Source organism: Nerophis ophidion, linkage group LG26 (genome assembly GCF_033978795.1).
Source record: "Nerophis ophidion isolate RoL-2023_Sa linkage group LG26, RoL_Noph_v1.0, whole genome shotgun sequence".
NCBI lineage: Eukaryota > Metazoa > Chordata > Actinopteri > Syngnathiformes > Syngnathidae > Nerophis > Nerophis ophidion.
The window spans coordinates 9015140-9033691 of record NC_084636.1 but is presented as its reverse complement, the minus strand read 5'-3'; the positions used below and the strand labels follow the sequence as shown (position 1 = coordinate 9033691).

General features: G+C 41.1%; 1 protein-coding gene across 1 annotated transcript; it reads left to right on the top strand.

The window, feature by feature from the left end:
- Positions 1–290: 290 nt before the first annotated feature.
- LOC133543514 (alpha-2-HS-glycoprotein-like) lies at positions 291–16900 on the top strand. Its single transcript, XM_061888113.1, has 7 exons — positions 291–527; positions 5644–5754; positions 13292–13376; positions 13914–14083; positions 14181–14297; positions 16540–16614; positions 16676–16900. The coding sequence occupies exons 1-7, from the start codon at positions 330–332 to the stop codon at positions 16844–16846; spliced, it is 927 nt and encodes a 308-aa protein (XP_061744097.1). The 5' UTR covers positions 291–329; the 3' UTR covers positions 16847–16900.
- The last annotated feature ends 1652 nt before the right edge of the window (positions 16901–18552 follow it).

Sequence of the window (18552 nt, the reverse complement as noted above, 5' to 3'; positions counted from 1 at the left end):
GATTGAAAGTAGAAAAACGCATGGATGGATGAGAGTAAATCGTCTTTAGCCAAGAAAGCTGTTTTGCATCATTTCTGTGGCCACTGAAGAGGTTTAGCTGGCTGCATAAGTTGAGTTAGAAACATTGATCTGAGAGCAGAACTTCCTAAAGCCGGCCATGGATGTCGAAAAAGTGTCCTTGAGAACAAGAACTCCGTTTAAAGTCCTTGTTTGTCTGGCCTGGCCCCGCCTCCACAGGCCAAGTCCCGCCTCCTCACTCAGGTCTTTTATAAGGGCCGCTGTTTGTCAGTCCAGTTCTGCTCGGACCAGCCTTCTTCATCGTCGTCATCATGTGGGCCCATCTGCTCTTTGCTCTGCTGGCGTGCGTGCCGCTCCCCGGCCAGGCGGTGGCGCCTTCCGAGGACATCACCTGCCACCACGACAGCGTTGCGGCCGCGGCGAACTTCGCCGTCCGTCACATCGACGAGCACCACCAGCACGGCTACAAGTTCAAGCTCAGAGAGATCAGAGAACACAACTACCAACAGGTACCGAACGGCGAAGTCTCACTTGCGCCTGTGTCTGGTTTTTTTTTCTAACTCAGCTCGCCCGAATGATGAAATTAGAGAGGACCAAAAACGGAACCTTGAGGAACACCGCTGATAGAAAATAAAGAACAAATGACTTCTGTTTCGGAAGTAAAACTGTAAACCGGTATAGCTCGATTGGTAGAGTGGCCGTGCCAGCAACTTGAGAGTTCCAGGTTCGATCCCCGCTTCCGCCATCCTAGTCACTGCCTTTGTGTCCTCGGGCAAGACACTTTACCCACCTGCTCCCAATGCTATCCACACTGGTTTGAATGTAATTTAGATATTGGGTTTCACTATGTAAAAGCGCTTTGAGTTACCGTATTTCCTTGAATTGCCGCCGGGCAACCTCTTCTCACTCCGGCGCTCACCAAAGGCATGCGGTAAATTTAGGCCTGCGCTTATAAATTTGAGTGTGATGTAAGGATACCATCATGAAAAGCCCATTCATTATGGTCTTACCTTTAATTATAAATGAAGTCCATGCACAGGTCCTTCTGATCAAAAGCATCAATAACTTGTTTATAGTAGTCTTCCTTATCTTTCTTCAGTTTTAAAAGTCTCTCTGTCTGTTTTATTTTAGATATGTAATCCTCCATGTTAAAAGTGCAAGCGAGAGGAAAAAATAAACGGTCGCTGCTCACTTTTGCTGCTTGTTGTCACTTCTTCTGCAGTAGTCGCAAGAAGGATCACTAGCGCCCTCTACCACCAGGAGGCGGGAGTCATTTAATGACTCATATTTGACACACGCAGCTACGGTATGTTAATAAAACATAGCTGCTTACTGTTCTTTTTAGCATATTCAATAGCTTGGACCTTAAATCCTACTGAATAGCTCTTAATCTTCTTTCCTTTATGCGATTTCAAATTATTGAAATCAGCCTTCTCCATTTTGAAAATGATGACAAGTGAAGTGTCACTCGTGACCTGACGAGTTAATCCTGAGCTAATAATAATGCTAAGCATCCGCTATTTATTTTGCGAAACGAGTTTGACCCGGCAGTAATTCTAAGCAGGCGCATACTATACACCCGGCGGCAATTCAAGGAAATACGGTAGCTTGCGTTCCATGCTTATATACTCACTGTGTCCAGGTACTTGGAAAATGTTTTCATGCCATTTGACGCCAACTATCATGCTACTTAGCTGCCTGGAAGGGGATGACTCCACTGTAGAAATAGCCTGCATGTCTTCCAGCACATACGCTGCAATGGCTCGATCAAATGTTGTCCCGGCTAGCAGTCCCTCCGTTAAAATCCAGCCGCTGTTGCTGAGGTGGACATGAAGTGTTTCTCTCTTTACGAGCTTCGTCGAAGCATGTTGCTTTTGTAGGTGTTTCAGCAGATTTTGGTTTGTGAATGGGATCTTTGATGTTATTTTCTTTGTATTCGACAAAAGAAAAGTAGTGAGAATATCTCCTTGTTAAGAAACTTGACTTCGGCTCCGCCATGACTAAGAAACACAGACTGCCACTACGACAAAAAATGCTATAAAAATATAATTCACTTCACTACAGCAACACCTTAGTCAGGGGTGTCCAAAGTGCGGCCCGGGGGCCATTTTTAACGGCCCCACGGCACATTTCAAAAATACGATTGAAAAAAATTAAAATCATAAAAACTGACATAAAAGAGCAAACAGGTGAAATGTTACAAGAAAATGTTGCAATGCTTTAATAACACAAAGCTGCCATGTTTATTTCTTTAAAAAAATAATAATGAATCAAAATCAATGTCATTTTGAATTATTGACCTATTCAAGGCTTCAATTACGTCACATTAAATATTCCACTTTGAGATATTTTTGGGGGAAAATGTTGCATATTTTGTGTTTTGCCATATAAAAACTGAGCTGTTTTTTTTTTTTTTTTTAAAGAAGGGCCTAAAACAAACAAACAACAATAAAACTTAAAATTGACGGATATATCTGAAGTTGATCTCGAGATTATTGTGCTAAAAGTAAACAGTAAAAAAAAAAGTATAATTTATTTTTTAACACTTTAATGAGCAGGACACTTTTGGATCCCCAATTATGTTAGTTTGATTTGTTTTTAAGTGTCACTGCTCCAAAAATAATAATGAATCAAAATCCAAAATTAAGGCTCCAATTATTATATAATCTCAAATATTCCACCTAAAAAAGTTATTGGGTGAAAATATTGCATATTTTGTGTTTTTTCCTTTTTTTTTTCCTAATGTTGATCTAGAGATTTAAAACTTGAATAATAATGAAAATTATAATACTGAATAATGACACATTTTTAATATTTTTTTTTTTTACCAAAACCCTTTGGGGTCCCCGGGATCATAACTGAGTGGAGGCCTGAATGTATATTTTTTAAAAAAGGCGATTGCAGTGGGAGCGATTCAGATGTTATTAGGCACATTTACTAGAATAATTCTGGAAAATCCCTTATCTGCCTATTGTGTTGCTAGTGTTTTAGTGAGATTAAATAGTACCTGAAAGTGGGAGGGGTATGTTGACGCCAGAGTCTCTGAGGGAAGTCACGCAGCTGCAGCAGGAAGGAAGCTCCGCTGATGTCTCCTGGTAAGAGCCGACTTATTACCACAATTTTCTCACCGCATGTGGAATGTGTTGCAATGTTAATATTTCATCATTGATATATCAATCAATCAATCAATCAATGTTTACTTATATAGCCCTAAATCACTAGTGTCTCAAAGGGCTGCACAAACCACCACGACATCCTCGGTAGGAAAACTCACACCCAGTGGGACATTGGTGACAATAATGACCCAGTGGGACGTCGGTGACAATGATGACTATGAGAACCTTAGAGAGGAGGAAAGCAATGGATGTCGAGCGGATCTAACATGATACTGTGAAAGTTCAATCCACAATGGATACAACACAGTCGCGAGAGTCCAGTCCAAAGAGGATCCAAGACACAGCAGCGAGAGTCCCGTTCACAGCGGAGCCAGCAGGAAACCATCCCAAGCGTAGGCGGACCAGCAGCGCAGAGATGTCCCCAGCCGATACACAGGCGAGCAGTACATGGCCACCGGATCGGACCGGACCCCCTCCACACGGGAGAGTGGGACATAGAAGAAAAAGAAAAGAAACGGCAGATCAACTGGTCTAAAAAGGGAGTCTATTTAAAGGCTAGAGTATACAAATGAGTTTTAAGGTGAGACTTAAATGCTTCTACTGAGGTGGCATCTCGAACTGTTACCGGGAGGGCATTCCAGAGTACTGGAGCCCAAACGGAAAATGCTCTATAGCCCGCAGACTTTTTTTGGGCTTTGGGAATCACTAATAAGCCGGAGTCCTTTGAACGCAGATTTCTTGCCGGGACATATGGTACAATACAATCGGCAAGATAAGATGGAGCTAGACCGTGTAGTATTTTATACGTAAGTAGTAAAACCTTAAAGTCACATCTTAAGTGCACAGGAAGCCAGTGCAGGTGAGCCAGTACAGGCGTAATGTGATCAAACTTTCTTGTTCTTGTCAAAAGTCTAGCAGCCGCATTTTGTACCAACTGTAATCTTTTAATGCTAGACATGGGGAGACCCGAAAATAATACGTTACAGTAGTCGAGGCGAGACGTAACAAACGCATGGATAATGATCTCAGCGTCTTTAGTGCACAGAATGGAGCGAATTTTAGCGATATTACGGAGATGAAAGAAGGCCGTTTTAGTAACGCTTTTAATGTGTGCCTCAAAGGAGAGAGTTGGGTCGAAGATAACACCCAGATTCTTTACCGTGTCGCCTTGTTTAATTGTTTGGTTGTCAAATGTTAGAGTTGTATTATTAAATAGAGTTCGGTGTCTAGCAGGACCGATAATCAGCATTTCCGTTTTTTTGGCGTTGAGTTGCAAAAAGTTAGCGGACATCCATTGTTTAATTTCATTAAGTCACGCCTCCAGCTGACTACAATCCGGCGTGTTGGTCAGCTTTAGGGGCATGTAGAGTTGGGTGTCATCAGCATAACAGTGAAAGCTAACACCGTATTTGCGTATGATGTCACCTAGCGGCAGCATGTAGATGCTGAAGAGTGCAGGGCCAAGGACCGAACCCTGGGGAACTCCACACGTTACCTTAACGTAGTCCGAGGTCACATTGTTATGGGAGACACACTGCATCCTATCAGTAAGATAAGAGTTAAACCAAGACAGGGCTAAGTCTGACATACCAATTCGTGTTTTGATACGTTCTAATAAAATATTATGATCGACGGTATCGAAAGCAGCGCTAAGATCGAGGAGCAGCAACATAGATGACGCATCAGAATCCATCGTTAGCAATAGATCATTAGTCATTTTTGCGAGGGCTGTCTCCGTGGAGTGATTTGCCCTGAAACCGGATTGAAAGGTTTCACATAGATTGTTAGACGCTAAGTGTTCATTTAACTGCTCCGCAGCAATTTTTTCAAGGATTTTTGAAATAAAGGGAAGGTGAGACACCGGTCGGTAATTTACCATGAGGTCAGGATCGAGGTTAGGTCTTTTAAGAAGAGGATGAATAACCGCTTTTTTGAATGCTAGGGGAACAGTGCCCGAGGAGAGTGATAAGTTTATAATATTTAGCACTGATGGACCTAATAATACAAAGAGCTCCTTGATCAGTTTCCCAGGAAGAGGGTCAAGTAAACATGTTGTCTGTTTTATTCCATTTACACGTTGTAACAATTCCTCTAATGTTATTTCCTCAAAACGAGAGAAAGTATTTTGGAGGGCAGTATCCGCCGTATATACAATCGTGTCAGTGTTAATATATAAACTATCAGACTGCGTGTTCGGTAGTAGTGGGTTTCAGTAGGCCTTTAAATGAAGGATCTTGATTGATTGATTGGAGACATTTTCTTGAGTATTTTTAGGTATTTGCTGCAAAAAAGTTTGTCTCCCAAGTTTGAAACGCAACTTGGGTGTTGTTTCTGGCCCATATTTGGCCTCTGCGCCTAAGAAGTAGAGGTCCACAGGTGCATTAAAGCCTTAGCGGAGTTCTGACCTTGTCCAAACATGCTTTGGGTAAGGCGAGCATGTTTGAAGCTATGAAACAAACAAAAGGGATGTTTGCATTAATGGCTGACCTTCTGTTTCTTCTTCGTACAGACGGCTGACGGTTGCAACGTTGACCTTGAGTTGATGCTCCAGGAGACCAAGTGCCACTTCACCGACCCCAAACCTGTTGAGAACTGTATAGCGTTTGACATAAGTCAACGGGTAAATATGTTTATCTATTCTTAAAATTGATGCTTATAAATAGAATAAAACCATGATATCTTATAAAAAAAAGTTCTTTAGGAATCCCCTGTTGAAGACCACTGCTTTAGTCTACTTTGGGTCTTCCCAGTCTTGTTTCTGTGCATGCTGACCAATCAACCAATCCTTAATAGTTTTATAGGTTACAATCTTGCTCAAAAAAGGTTCATTATGAATGCTCTCTCCTCCCAAATGCTGGTTTCCTTGTGCCGCTTCCTTAGTTCGATCGCCTCCTTAATCCGTCGTTTGAACCGATGATTTTGCCGTTGTCCCGGTCCATGATGTGGTTATTTATTTTGCAATGATCAGATATGGATGATTTTAAGATTTCCTGTTCGGATTTTTTGTTTTAGACTTCTTGTAAACCTTCCAGTTGTCTCTTTTTCATATTCTTTCTGATGTTCTTTGAGTTGAATGTCCTCCCTGTTCCTCCCATGCATGATTTTTTTGTCTTGTTCTATTTAGTCCGTTGGATGTACGAGTGTCTGTCTTGTTTTTGTGTGAGGTTTAACTGTTGTGTTTGTTTTGTGCTTTTTCATGACCCGCTGTGTTGGTTCAGTTACGCCCCTAACGTATGGTAAGGTTGTTTCAGGTTTCTTCTTTGTTCTCTTTTCCTTGTTTTTTACTTGTTTTTCCCCTTTTTTGATGGCCTAGTTTGGATATTGGCAGTTTTTGAGTGCATTTTTGTTGCGTTTCTCCTTTCTTTTCCCTGTTTTGTTCGTCTATTATGACGTTGGCCCGTTCATAGTGTTCTCACTACTGACAGTTTGTGTGCTGTGGGTTGTTTAGTTGGTGTGTTTCGGTTTTCTGTCACGCCTATAAATCTGGTTTTATGTTTGATCATGTTTTGTTTTGTTTTCTGGACTCTTGTTCCATTTTGCACTTCCTGGTTTGCTTTTGTTACCATAGCAACTCATTAGTTCCCACCTTGTCACGCCCCTGCCCTCAGTCTCACACTTGTTCCTGATTATCACAGCCAGTATTTAAGTCATTTTCTTTCTGTACATCAGTCTGGGAACTTTGCTTTCATTGCCTTTCATACTTCATGCCATGCTTTTTGGTTCATCCACGGCAAGTAAGTTTTTGTTTGTATTCATGCCTTTGATAGTATCTTTTGTTTGTTTGTAGATAGTATTGTCATTGTGCTGTTTTTGTTCTAAGTTTTGGTATTGATTATTATCCGCCATCAAGCGCGCTTTTTGTTTTGCCTTTTTGTATTTTGAGTATAAATAAAAACAAACATGTACCTGAATTCACGCCTGGCTCGTCCTGTAATCTCTCTGCGTCGAAGGAGCACAAACAATCAATGTCCAGGTCTGACATTTTCGATGAACAGTAAAGTTTTGACTGCCGTCATCTTTGCGGTGGATTTTTTTATGTCCCAAAAAAGCTATGGTCCTGTTAATTTCCTCTTGTGTGAATTTGATGTTTTCGGTCTCGTCAATACTGTTGAGGTGGTCTATAAGACATACTTGCCAACCCTCCCGATTTTCCCGGGAGACTCCCTAATTTCAGTACCCCTCCCGAAAATCTCCCGATTTCAACAATATTGGAGGCGTGCCTGCCTTTAGCATCCTCTCTCACCTGAAAAGGAGAATATTATATATGTCTCCGTTATCTATAGTTTTATCTATAACCCATAAAGTAAGCAGGCACGGAGCTACAGTATTTCTCAGCGTGTGTTTATTCCAGCCGGCATGTTAATACACTGACACACGCAACATTCAGATTCCTATCATGCATTAATTCAAAACTACGGCAAGTAGTAATGTCCAAAATCATAACAGGGACGAAGCAGAAGAACGAATAAGAGACATGGCGACGACGAGTAAGAAGAAGAAGTATGCTTGCAAGTTCCAAAATGATTGGAAACAATTATTTCAGTTCATTTAGGACAGCTCGAAGGGGAAGGGGTATGCTGTCTGCAAATTTTGTAGATCAGACTTCTCCGTTGAACACGGTGGCCAAACGGATTTACTCATTCATGAACGGATTATTTATATATATGTCACCCCAAGATGCACAAGGACCAGACAGGCAGGAATAGCAGGTAAGACTTGATTTAATATAAAACATTTTTTAAAGAACACTGATAAAAAGGCTAAATAAAGCACGTGCCCATACACGGGAAGCTAACGCTAAACTTAGCATGAGACAAAGTCCAAAAAGTGACGTGCCGAGCGCACGCGAAGTTAAGACGAGACTTAGCACATCCATCCATCCATCCATTTTCTGCCGCTTATTCCCGTTCGGGGTCGCGGGGGGCGCTGGCGCCTATCTCAGCTACAACCGGGCGGAAGGCGGGGTACACCCTGGACAAGTCGCCACCTCATCGCAGGGCCAACACAGATAGACAGACAACATTCACACTCACATTCACACACTAGGGCCAATTTAGTGTTGCCAATCAACCTATCCCCAGGTGCATGTCTTTGGAAGTGGGAGGAAGCCGGAGTACCCGGAGGGAACCCACGCATTCACGGGGAGAACATGCAAACTCCACACAGAAAGATCCCGAGCCCGGATTTGAACCCAGGACTGCAGGACCTTCGTATTGTGAGGCAGACGCACTAACCCCTCTGCCACCGTGAAGCCCAGACTTAGCACATGTAGAATAGAATAGAGTTTTATTGTCATTATTGCAATGAACAGGTTCAAAGAACAACGAAATTGGAGCAGCTCCTCCTAAGGTGCATATACAATATGGTAGTATAAATAGTAAAAAAAAAAAAAAGATAGAGATGACAGATGTATCTATGTATATGTATATGTATCCACACAGATGCATATCTGCATGCATATGAATACATATACACACATACATAAAACATTATTGCACATTGTAGTCCGAAAAAATAGAAAAACATTTAAACATTACACATGAGGACATGATGGACATATTGTGCTCACTCAGTGCCTGTTTAATGCTACTATGGCTCTTGGGTAAAAGCTATTTTTTAGTCTATTGGTGCTCGCTTTTAGCACCCTGTAGAGTCTGCCTGAGGGTAGCAGTTCCAGGTGGAATGGGTCTTTCAGGATGCTCTGTGCTTTCCTGAGACAGCGGGAGCTGTACAGGTCAGCCAGGGAGGGGAGGGGGCATCCGATTAACTTCTGGGCGGTCTTTATGACTCTCTGGAGCGCCGTTCTCTCTGCGGCCGTGCAGCTGCTGAACCACACGCAGATGCAGTAGGTCAGGATGCTCTCAATGGAGCACCGGTAGAAGGACACCAGCAGTTCCTGTGAGAGGTGGTTGTTCCTGAGTATTCTCAGGAAGTGCAGTCTCTGGTGTGCCTTCTTGATGGTAGCCGTGGTGTTGGTGCTCCAGGATAGGTCGTCGGCCAGGTGGACTCCCAGGGAGCGGAAGTCGGAGACCCTCTCTACACAGTCACCACTGATGATCAGGGGCAGGATGTCCGTTTTTTTCCTCCTGAAGTCTATGACCAGCTCCTTGGTCTTGGAGGTGTTCAGGGCCAGGTTGTTGACTTTGCACCAATCCGACAGCTTCTCCACCTCATCCCGATATGCAGCCTCGTCTCCCTCCGAAATGAGCCCCACTACGGTGGTGTGATCCGCAAATTTGATGATGGAGTTGCTGGAGTGGGCAGGTGTGCAGTCGTATGTGTAGATGGAGTAGAGAAGGGGGCTCAGCACGCAGCCTTGTGGAGAGCCGGTACTGAGGTGCAGGCTTGATGACATGTGGCGACCCAACTGCACCCTCTGGGGGCGGTTGGATAAGAAGTCCTTAATCCACATGTAGATGGAGTAAAGACACAAGGGATAATACCAATGTGAGAGTTGCGTGAAGCAAGCAACGGACCAAGACCGAACGAAGGGAGAAGGCAGGCTTAAATACAGAAAAAATAATCAGAACACAGGTGCGCCTAACAAACAAGAGCAGGTGGGACAAATGAGAAACCATGGAAACAAGATAAAACAGGAAGTGCAAAAACTAAGAACAGGAAGAATACAAAACGATCGACAAAACAGAAAAGGACTCAGAAACCAAAACCATACATCAGGGGTGTCAAACTCAAATACAGAGTGGGCCAAAATTTAAAACTGAACAAAGCCGCGGGCCAAAGATGAACAAATTAACCTTTTAATTGGGACCCAAACAAGTTTTGCAATGAATATTGAACAAGCAAGGCTTAAACAGGGCAGCACGGTGTCACAGGGGTTAGTGCATCTGCCTCACAATACGAAGGTCTTGAGTAATCCTGGGTTCAATCCCGGGCTCAGGATCTTTTTGTGTGGAGTTTGCATGTTCTCCCCGTGACTGCGTGGGTTCCCTCCGGGTACTCCGGCTTCCTCCCATGGAACAGGCAGAGCTTATATAACATAATAGTGCAAAATCAACTTTCAAAAAACAAACGAAAAAACATCAGTGGTATATTAAATAAAATGTAATAAAAAAAATTAATGCCTCTTTTCTATTTGCAGCCTTCTGAGGTAAATATCAACATTAACTTTTTCCACAGACTAATAAATTCGAAACTAAAATAAACTTTAGGTGGGCGGGGGGTGTATATTGTCACATTCCGGAAGAGTTAGTGCTGCAAGAGGTTTTGGGTATTTGTTATATTGTGTTTATGTTGTGTTACGGTGCGGGTGTTCTCCCGAAATGTGTTTTGTTATTCTTGTTTGGTGTGGGTTCACAGTGTGGGGCATATTTGTAACAATGTTAAAGTTGTATATACGGCCACCCTCAGTGTGACCTGTATGGCTGTTGACCAAGTATGTGTGTGTGAAAACTGCATATATTATGTGACTTGGCCAGCACGCTGTTTATATGGAGGAAAAGAGGACAGTGCCTTTAAGGCACGCTTCCAGTATTGTTGTCCGGGTGGAAATCGGGAGAATGGTTGCCCAGGGAGATTTTCGGGAAGGGCACTAAACTTCGGGAGTCTCCTGGGAAAATCGGGAGGGTTGGCAAGTATGAGTATTAGCGGTGAATGTGGTGTTACCGACGGGCCAGCTCTAATGTTAATTTGATATTGCCTCAAGGGCCAAATGAAATTAAATGGCGGGCCAAATTTGGCCCGTGGGCCAGTTTGACACCCATGCCATGCATGATCCGGGCGGCGGATTACAACACTATATATTAGGGGTGTGGGAAAAAATCGATTCGAATACGAATCGAATCGTTTATGTTGTGCGATTCAGAATCGATTCTAATTTTTAAAAAATCGATTTTTTGTTGTTGTTTAATTTAAAAACATTTTTTTTATCTTTTTTAATCAATCCAACAAACCACTACACAGCAATACCATAACAATGCAATCCAATTCCAAAACCAAACCTGACCCAGCAACACTCAGAACTGCAATAAACAGAGCAATTGAGAGGAGACACAAACACGACACAGAACAAACCAAAAGTATTGAAACAAAAATGAATATCAACAAGAGTATCAATATTAGTGATAATTTCAGCATAGCAGTGATTAAAAATCCCTCATTGACATCATTAGACATTTATAAAAATAAAAAAGAAGTGTCACAGTGGCTTACACTTGCATCGCATCTCATAAGCTTGACAACACACTGTGTCCAATGTTTTCACAAAGATAAAATAAGTCATATTTTTGGTTCGTTTAATAGTTCAAGGGGAACATTATCACAATTTCAAAAGGGTTAAAAACAATAAAAATCAGTTACCAGTGGCTTGTTTTATTTTTCGAAGTTTTTTTCAAAATTTTACAATTCTCGGAATATCCCTAAATAAAGCTTTAAAGTGCCTTATTTTCGCTGTCTTCGAAACCACTATCCATTTCCCTGTGACGTCATACAGTGCTGCCAATACAAACAACATGGCGGTTACCACAGCAAGATATAGCGACATTAGCTCGGATTCAGACTCGGATTTCAGCGGCTTAAGCGATTCAACTGATTACGCATGTATTGAAACAGATGGTCAGAGTATGGGGGCAGATAGCGAAAACGAAATTGAAGATGAAACTGAAGCTATTGAGCGAATAGCTATTGACGCTATTCAGCCATAGCATGGGTGTACCTAATGAAGTGGCCCATATCATGGCTGCCTTATTAGCATCGCCGGTAAAATGTGCGGACCAAACGATCAGGACTTTCGCATCTTGTGACACTGGAGCAACTTAAATACGTCGATTGGTAAGTGTTTGTTTCGCATTAAATGTGGGTATCTAGTTTTAAATGTACATACAGCTAGCGTAAATAGCATGTTAGCATCGATTAGCATAGCATGTTAGCATCAATTAGCTAGCAGTCATGATGCTACCAGATATGTCTGACTAGCACATAAGTCAACAACATCAACAAAACTCACCTTTGTGATTTCGTTGACTTAATCGTTGCAAATGCATCTGCAGGTTATCCATACATCTCTGTGCCATGTCTGTCTTAGCATCGCCGGTAAAATGTGAAGAAACTCTGGTACATTCAATGGGGCTCTGGCGGCAGATTTCTTGCCAGTGATGCAACTTGAATCCCTCCCTGTTAGTGTTGTTACACCCTCCGACAACACACCGACGAGGCATGATGTCTCCAAGGTTCCAAAAAATAGTCGAAAAAACGGAAAATAACAGAGCTGAGTCCCGGTGTTTGTAATGTGAAAATGAAAATGGCGGATGTGTTACCTCAGTGACGTCACGTTCTGACGTCATCGCTAGAAGACCGATAAACAGAAAGGCGTTTAATTAGCCAAAATTCACCCATTTAGAGTTCGGAAGTCGGTTAAAAAAATACATGGTCTTTTTTCTGCAACATCAAGGTATATATTGACGCTTGCATAGGTCTGGTGATAATGTTCCCCTTTAAAACAAATTTACATTATCGCAATCAGTTGATAAAACATCGTCCTTTACAATTATAAAAGCTTTTTACAAAAATCTACTACTCTGCTAGCATGTCAGCAGACTGGGGTAGATCTTGCTGAAATACTATGTATTGAATGAATACAGAATGCTTTTAAATCAGGAAAAAAAAATCGTTTTTGAATCGAGAATCGAATAAAAAAAAATCGATATATTATCGATTCGTGACCCCAAGAATCGATATTGAATCGAATCGTGGGACATCCAAAGATTCACAGCCCTAATATATACATATGTATATATGTGTATATGTGAAATACTTGAAAATATTTACACCCATTCCCCGAATTCGGAGGTCTCAAGGTTGGCAAATATGCTGCAAGATCATGTGTGTCCCACTTTTATTTTCTCCAAAATGTCTTCCACGTATCTTCTCCAGAAGATGGGTCTGCAGTGTGTGGGTGTTGTCTTGATGGCGGTGGTTTCCAGATCTTCTGTGAAGAAACTGCTCATAATTGCTGATAAAGTGTCCCCCATTTTGTTTGTATTTTATTCCTTTTGTCTTGGAAGTGTGTGGATTTTGCAGCAAAACTGAGTAATATGTGTATATGTCTTCCGGTGTGAGGTTTGTTTTTGCTTTTAGAGTCCTGTCTTTTGTTAGGTTACAATCTTTACATTTTTTTTAATCCTGTTTGTGTCTTGGTGCAGGGCGCGGTCGCCAACTGCAGGGTCATGTTGAGCGTGCAGGCCAGCGGGACCACCGTCACCCGTCATCAGTGTACCACTAAACAAAGTGAGACCCTTTTCCAATCAAACTGAAGCTTCTAGAACAGTGATTCTGAAGATGTGATACGCGTACCACCTGGGAAATATAGGCTCCATCAATAATAACTCAAAAGATGTGAAATGTTTTATTTTTTCATTTTTTTTATCTATCCCAGGGGTTCGGCCCGCGGGTAGTCCTGAGTAAAAAAAATATAAAACAAATATTTTTACAATTAATTGATTTATTATAATTTAAAAAATATATTCCAGTGGTTCCCAAATTACTGTCCAAAGTATTTATTTCTATAAACATTTTTTTTCATATATATATAGATTTATTTTGAGCAAATTGAGCAAATTGGCTATTTCTGGCAATTTATTTAAGTGTGTATCAAACTGGTAGCCCTTCGCATTAACCAGTACCCAAGAAGTAGCTCTTGGTTTCCAAAAGGTTGGTGACCCCTGCTTTAGTGTATCCGCAGCTTTAAAGTTATTAAAATATGAACAGTTTAGGGATGGGAAAACCTCAGAATTTTTTTTAAATTTATCTGTATTTTGTGTGCAGCATACTCCAATGAAGAGATGGTGAGGATGTGTCCCGACTGCCCCATGATGCTGCCTCTCAACAACCCCAATGCGGTGCAGGCAGTCCAGGAGGCGGTGCAGAAATACAACCGGGAGTCCAACAACCAGCATTATTTTGCTCTGCTGGAAGTTGGACGTGTGCTGACTTCGGTGATTACTTCTTCTTTTTTTAATGGAGCTTTTTTTGTGTGCACTTACTGCAGCCAGAGAGGCCCTGCATTTAACACCTGCTTCCTTCCTGTCGCAGTACATCCCATCCAGTGGCATGATGACCTTCCCCACGTTTGTCCTGGTTGAGACAAACTGTCCCAAAAACTCCAGGATCGCCCCCGAGGCCTGCACACCTCGCTGCCCCCATAGAGCTGTAAGTTCTCACAGACATAACCTACTTTTTGTGTTAAAGGGAAACATTATCACAATTTCAGAAGGGTTAAAACCAATAAAAATCAGTTCCCGGGGGCTTATTTTATTTTTTGAAGTTTTTTTCAAAATTTTACCCATCCCGGAATATCCCTAAAAAAGCTTTAAAGTGCCTGATTTTCGCTATCTCTGAAGCTATCGTCCATTTTCCTGTGACGTCATCCTGTGATGCCAATACGGATAGCACAGCAAGATATAGCGACATTTGCTCGGATTCAGACTCGGATTTTTAAGCGATTCAACAGATTACGCATGTATTGAAACGGATGGTTGGAGTATGGAGGCAGATAGCGAAAACGAAATTGAAGAAGAAACTGAAGCTATTGAGCAAATGGCTATTGACGCTATTCGGCCATGTTTGCCTTAGCATCACCGCTAAAAATGTGCAGACCAACGATCGGAAGTTTCGCATCTTGTGACACTGGATCAACTTAAATCCATTGATTGGTAAGTGTTTGTTTGGCATTAAATGTGGAGGGAAACGCTAGATCAGGGGTCGGGAACCTTTTTGGCTGAGAGAGCCATGAAAGCCAAATATTTTAAAATGTATTTCCGTGAGAGCCATTTTAATATTTATAACAGCGAATAAAACGGTCAGGTTCAAACACTAATGACATTTATTAAACAGACAAGAAGCAAGGAATTAACCAGAGACAGGATTCAATTTAGCTCAATGAGGAGAAACCCGCAGACCTGTACCCTTCACTAACAAGAGAATTCTTCGCCTCCTCTTTTATTTGGACTTTCCCAGATTACAACCACTAAATGCATGCATTTTTAAGCAAGACCAACATTTTTAGAGTATAATTAGTCTCTTATTCTTTTTAATAACATTATTATTCTGAAGCTAACCTATAATAAATAAAATACTTTTTACCATTAATGCCACTTCTTGAACAGGTGCGGTAGACGGGTGGATGGATTCAAATGCATGAGAATGTTTTATATTTTGAACTTTATTTTTAACACTGTGATTACCAGCGGAATTATTCATTAATTATCGTGTTAAGCAACATCGGCTAAGATTTATCTGAGAGCCAGATGCAGTCATCGAAAGAGCCACATCTGGCTCTAGAGCCATAAGTTCCCTACCCCTGCGCTAGATCAATCAATCAATCAATGTTTACTTATATAGCCCTAAATCACTAGTGTCTCAAAGGGCTGCACAAACCACAACACAAACCACTACGACATCCTCGGTTGGCCCACATAAGGGCAAGGAAAACTCACACCCAGTGGGACGTCGGTGACAATGATGACTAAGAGCCTTGGAGAGGACGAAGGCAATGGATGTCGAGCGGGTCTAACATGATACTGTGAAAGTTCAATCCATAATGGATCCAACACAGTCTGTAAATATAGTTTCAAAAGTGCATACAGCTAGCCTAAATAGCATGTTAGCATCGATTAGCTGGCAGTCATGCCGCGACCAAATATGTCTGATTAGCACATAAGTCAACAACATCAACAAAACTCACCTTTGTGATTTTGTTGACTTTATCGTTGGAAATGCATCTGCAGGTTATCGGTACATCGCTGTGCCATGTCTGTCTTAGCATCGCCGGTAAAATGTGCAGACACTCCGGCCCATTCGATGGGGGTCTGGCGGCAGATTTCTTTGACTTTATCGTTGGAAATGCATCCGCTTTGAGGATATCCGCACGATCTTGCCATCTCTGTAGTAGCATAGCTTTCGTCGGAACAAACGACTGACCATTTCGTCGGCTTTCCCCACACCCTCGTATTTTGAACACATTTCGTCCAATTTCTTGCCACTTTCGCATCTTTTGGCCGGTGGTGCAACTTGAATCCCTCCCTGTTAGTGTTGTTACACCCTCCGACAACACACCGACGAGGCATGGTGTCTCCAAGGTTCCAGAAAATAGTCCAAAAAACGGAAAATAACAGAGCTGAGACGCGGTGTTTGTAACGTGTTTTAGAAAATGGCGGGCTTTTTTACCTAGGTGACGTCACGTTCTGACGTCATCGCTCCGACATAGACCTTTCGTCAACAGTACGTTTTATAATCCGGTGTGCCCTATGTTCCGGAAAATACGGTAATAATCAGGCCTTCTGGTGTATGAAAACACTCAGTGAAATTTCATTTTGAACTCATGATGTCTCGCGGGCCAAAGCGGAGACCCTTGCTAAAATCTTATTGCCTTGTCATGGTTTTTGTCTTACAGCAACACGCCGTGTGCTCAACATCTTATTCTGTGAACGGAGTCTCCCCACCAGAGTGTGAATTGTTCCCAGCCAAAGTAAGCACACGCTTAAAGACGTCTTCATTATTGGATTGTAACCACGTGAACTCTGTCGTAGAACTCTACCCCCCTCGGGCCCGGCGAGGTGGAGCCCCAGTGCGGGCCGTCCTTTCACCACAGACATGAGGCAGACACCTGCAGGTCTCAGATGACCGACAACGATCCAGCTCTCCACAACATTTGTCCCTTCCCTCTCGCCGCACAGCTGCCACATCAAGAGGCGGTTTAAACACCGCGCTGTTATCAGCTCACACATGTCAAGTCAATAAAAAACCTAAACCTTTCTGGTCTTGATCTTAAACTCAGCCGATGTTAGACTAGAGTCCGGATCTGTGCAAACAAACCTGTGATCCGAGCCTCACTTCTCTTGGAGCTCCAATGTGTCATGACCCGCTGTTCGGATCATGTCATATTCTGGTTTTGGTTCCGTTTTGTATTACATTGTGTTAGTGTTTGTCTTAGTTCCTGGTGGCACTTCCTGTTTGTTCCGTTTCCATAGCTACACATTAGTGTCACCTGGTGTTATGTTTTTGACGCGCACCTGCCCCGTAATTATTTTCCTTATTTAAGCCTGCCTTTTCTGTTGATTCGACCTCACAGTTTAATTTGCTATTCGATGCAACAGGTGACGTCGCTATCCCCGCCTGTGGAAAATACTTTGCGTACTTTAGCTTCCATGCTATTCTGTTGCTTGTCCCTAGCTCACATGCTAGCGCTTTCTGTTCGTTTTGTCTTTAGTGCAGGGGTCACCAACCTTTTTGAAACCAAGAGCTACTTCTTGAGTACTGATTAATGCGAAGAGCTACCGGTTTGATACACACTTAAATAAAAATTGCCAGAAATAGCCAATTTGCTCAATTTACCTATAATAGATGAATATATATATATATATATATATGTACATATATATATATATATATATATATATATATAAAAATGGGTATTTCTGTCTGTCATTCCATTGTACATTTTTTTTTTCCTTTTACGGAAGGTTATTTTATAGAGAATAAAAGATGAAAAAAAAATTTAATTGAACGATTTAAAAGAGTAGAAAACACACAAAAAAAATGAAAATTATATTTTGAAACAGTTTATCTTCAATTTCGACTCTTTAAAATTCAAAATTAAATTGGAAAAAAAAATGAAGAGAAAAAATAGCTAATTCGAATCTTTTGGAAAAAATTAAAAAAACAATTAATGGAACATCATTAGTATTTTTTCCTGATTAAGATTAATTTTATAATTTTGATGACATGTTTTAAATAGGTTAAAATCCAATCTGCACTTTGTTAGAATATATAACAAATTGGACCAAGCTATATTTCTAACAAAGACAAATCATTATTTCTTCTAGATTTTCCAGAACAAAATCTTTAAAAGAAATTCAAAAGAATTTAAAATAAGATTTAAATTTGATTCCACGGATTTTTTAGATTTGCCAGAATATTTTTATTTTATTTTAATCATAATAAGTTTGAAGAAATATTTCACAAATATTCTTCATCGAAAAAACAGAAGCTAAAATGAAGAATTAAATTAAAATGTATTTAATATTCTTACAAAAAAAATACTTGAACATTGATTTAAATTGTTTGGAAATAAGAGGAAGGAATTTAAAAGGTAAAAAGGTATATGTGTTTAAAAATCCTAAAATCATTTTTATGGTTGTGTTTTTCTCAAAAAATATATTTCTGAAAGTTACAAGAAGCAAAGTAGAAAAATAAATGAATTTATTTAAACAAGTAAAGACCAAGTCTTTAAAATATTTTCTTGGATTTTCAAATTCTATTTGAGTTTTGTCTCTCTTAGAATTAAAAATGTCGAGCATAGCGAGACCAGCTTGCTAGTAAATAAATACAATTTAAAAAATAGAGGCAGCTCACTGGTAAGTGCTGCTATTTGAGCTATTTTTAGAACAGGCCAGCGGGCGACTCA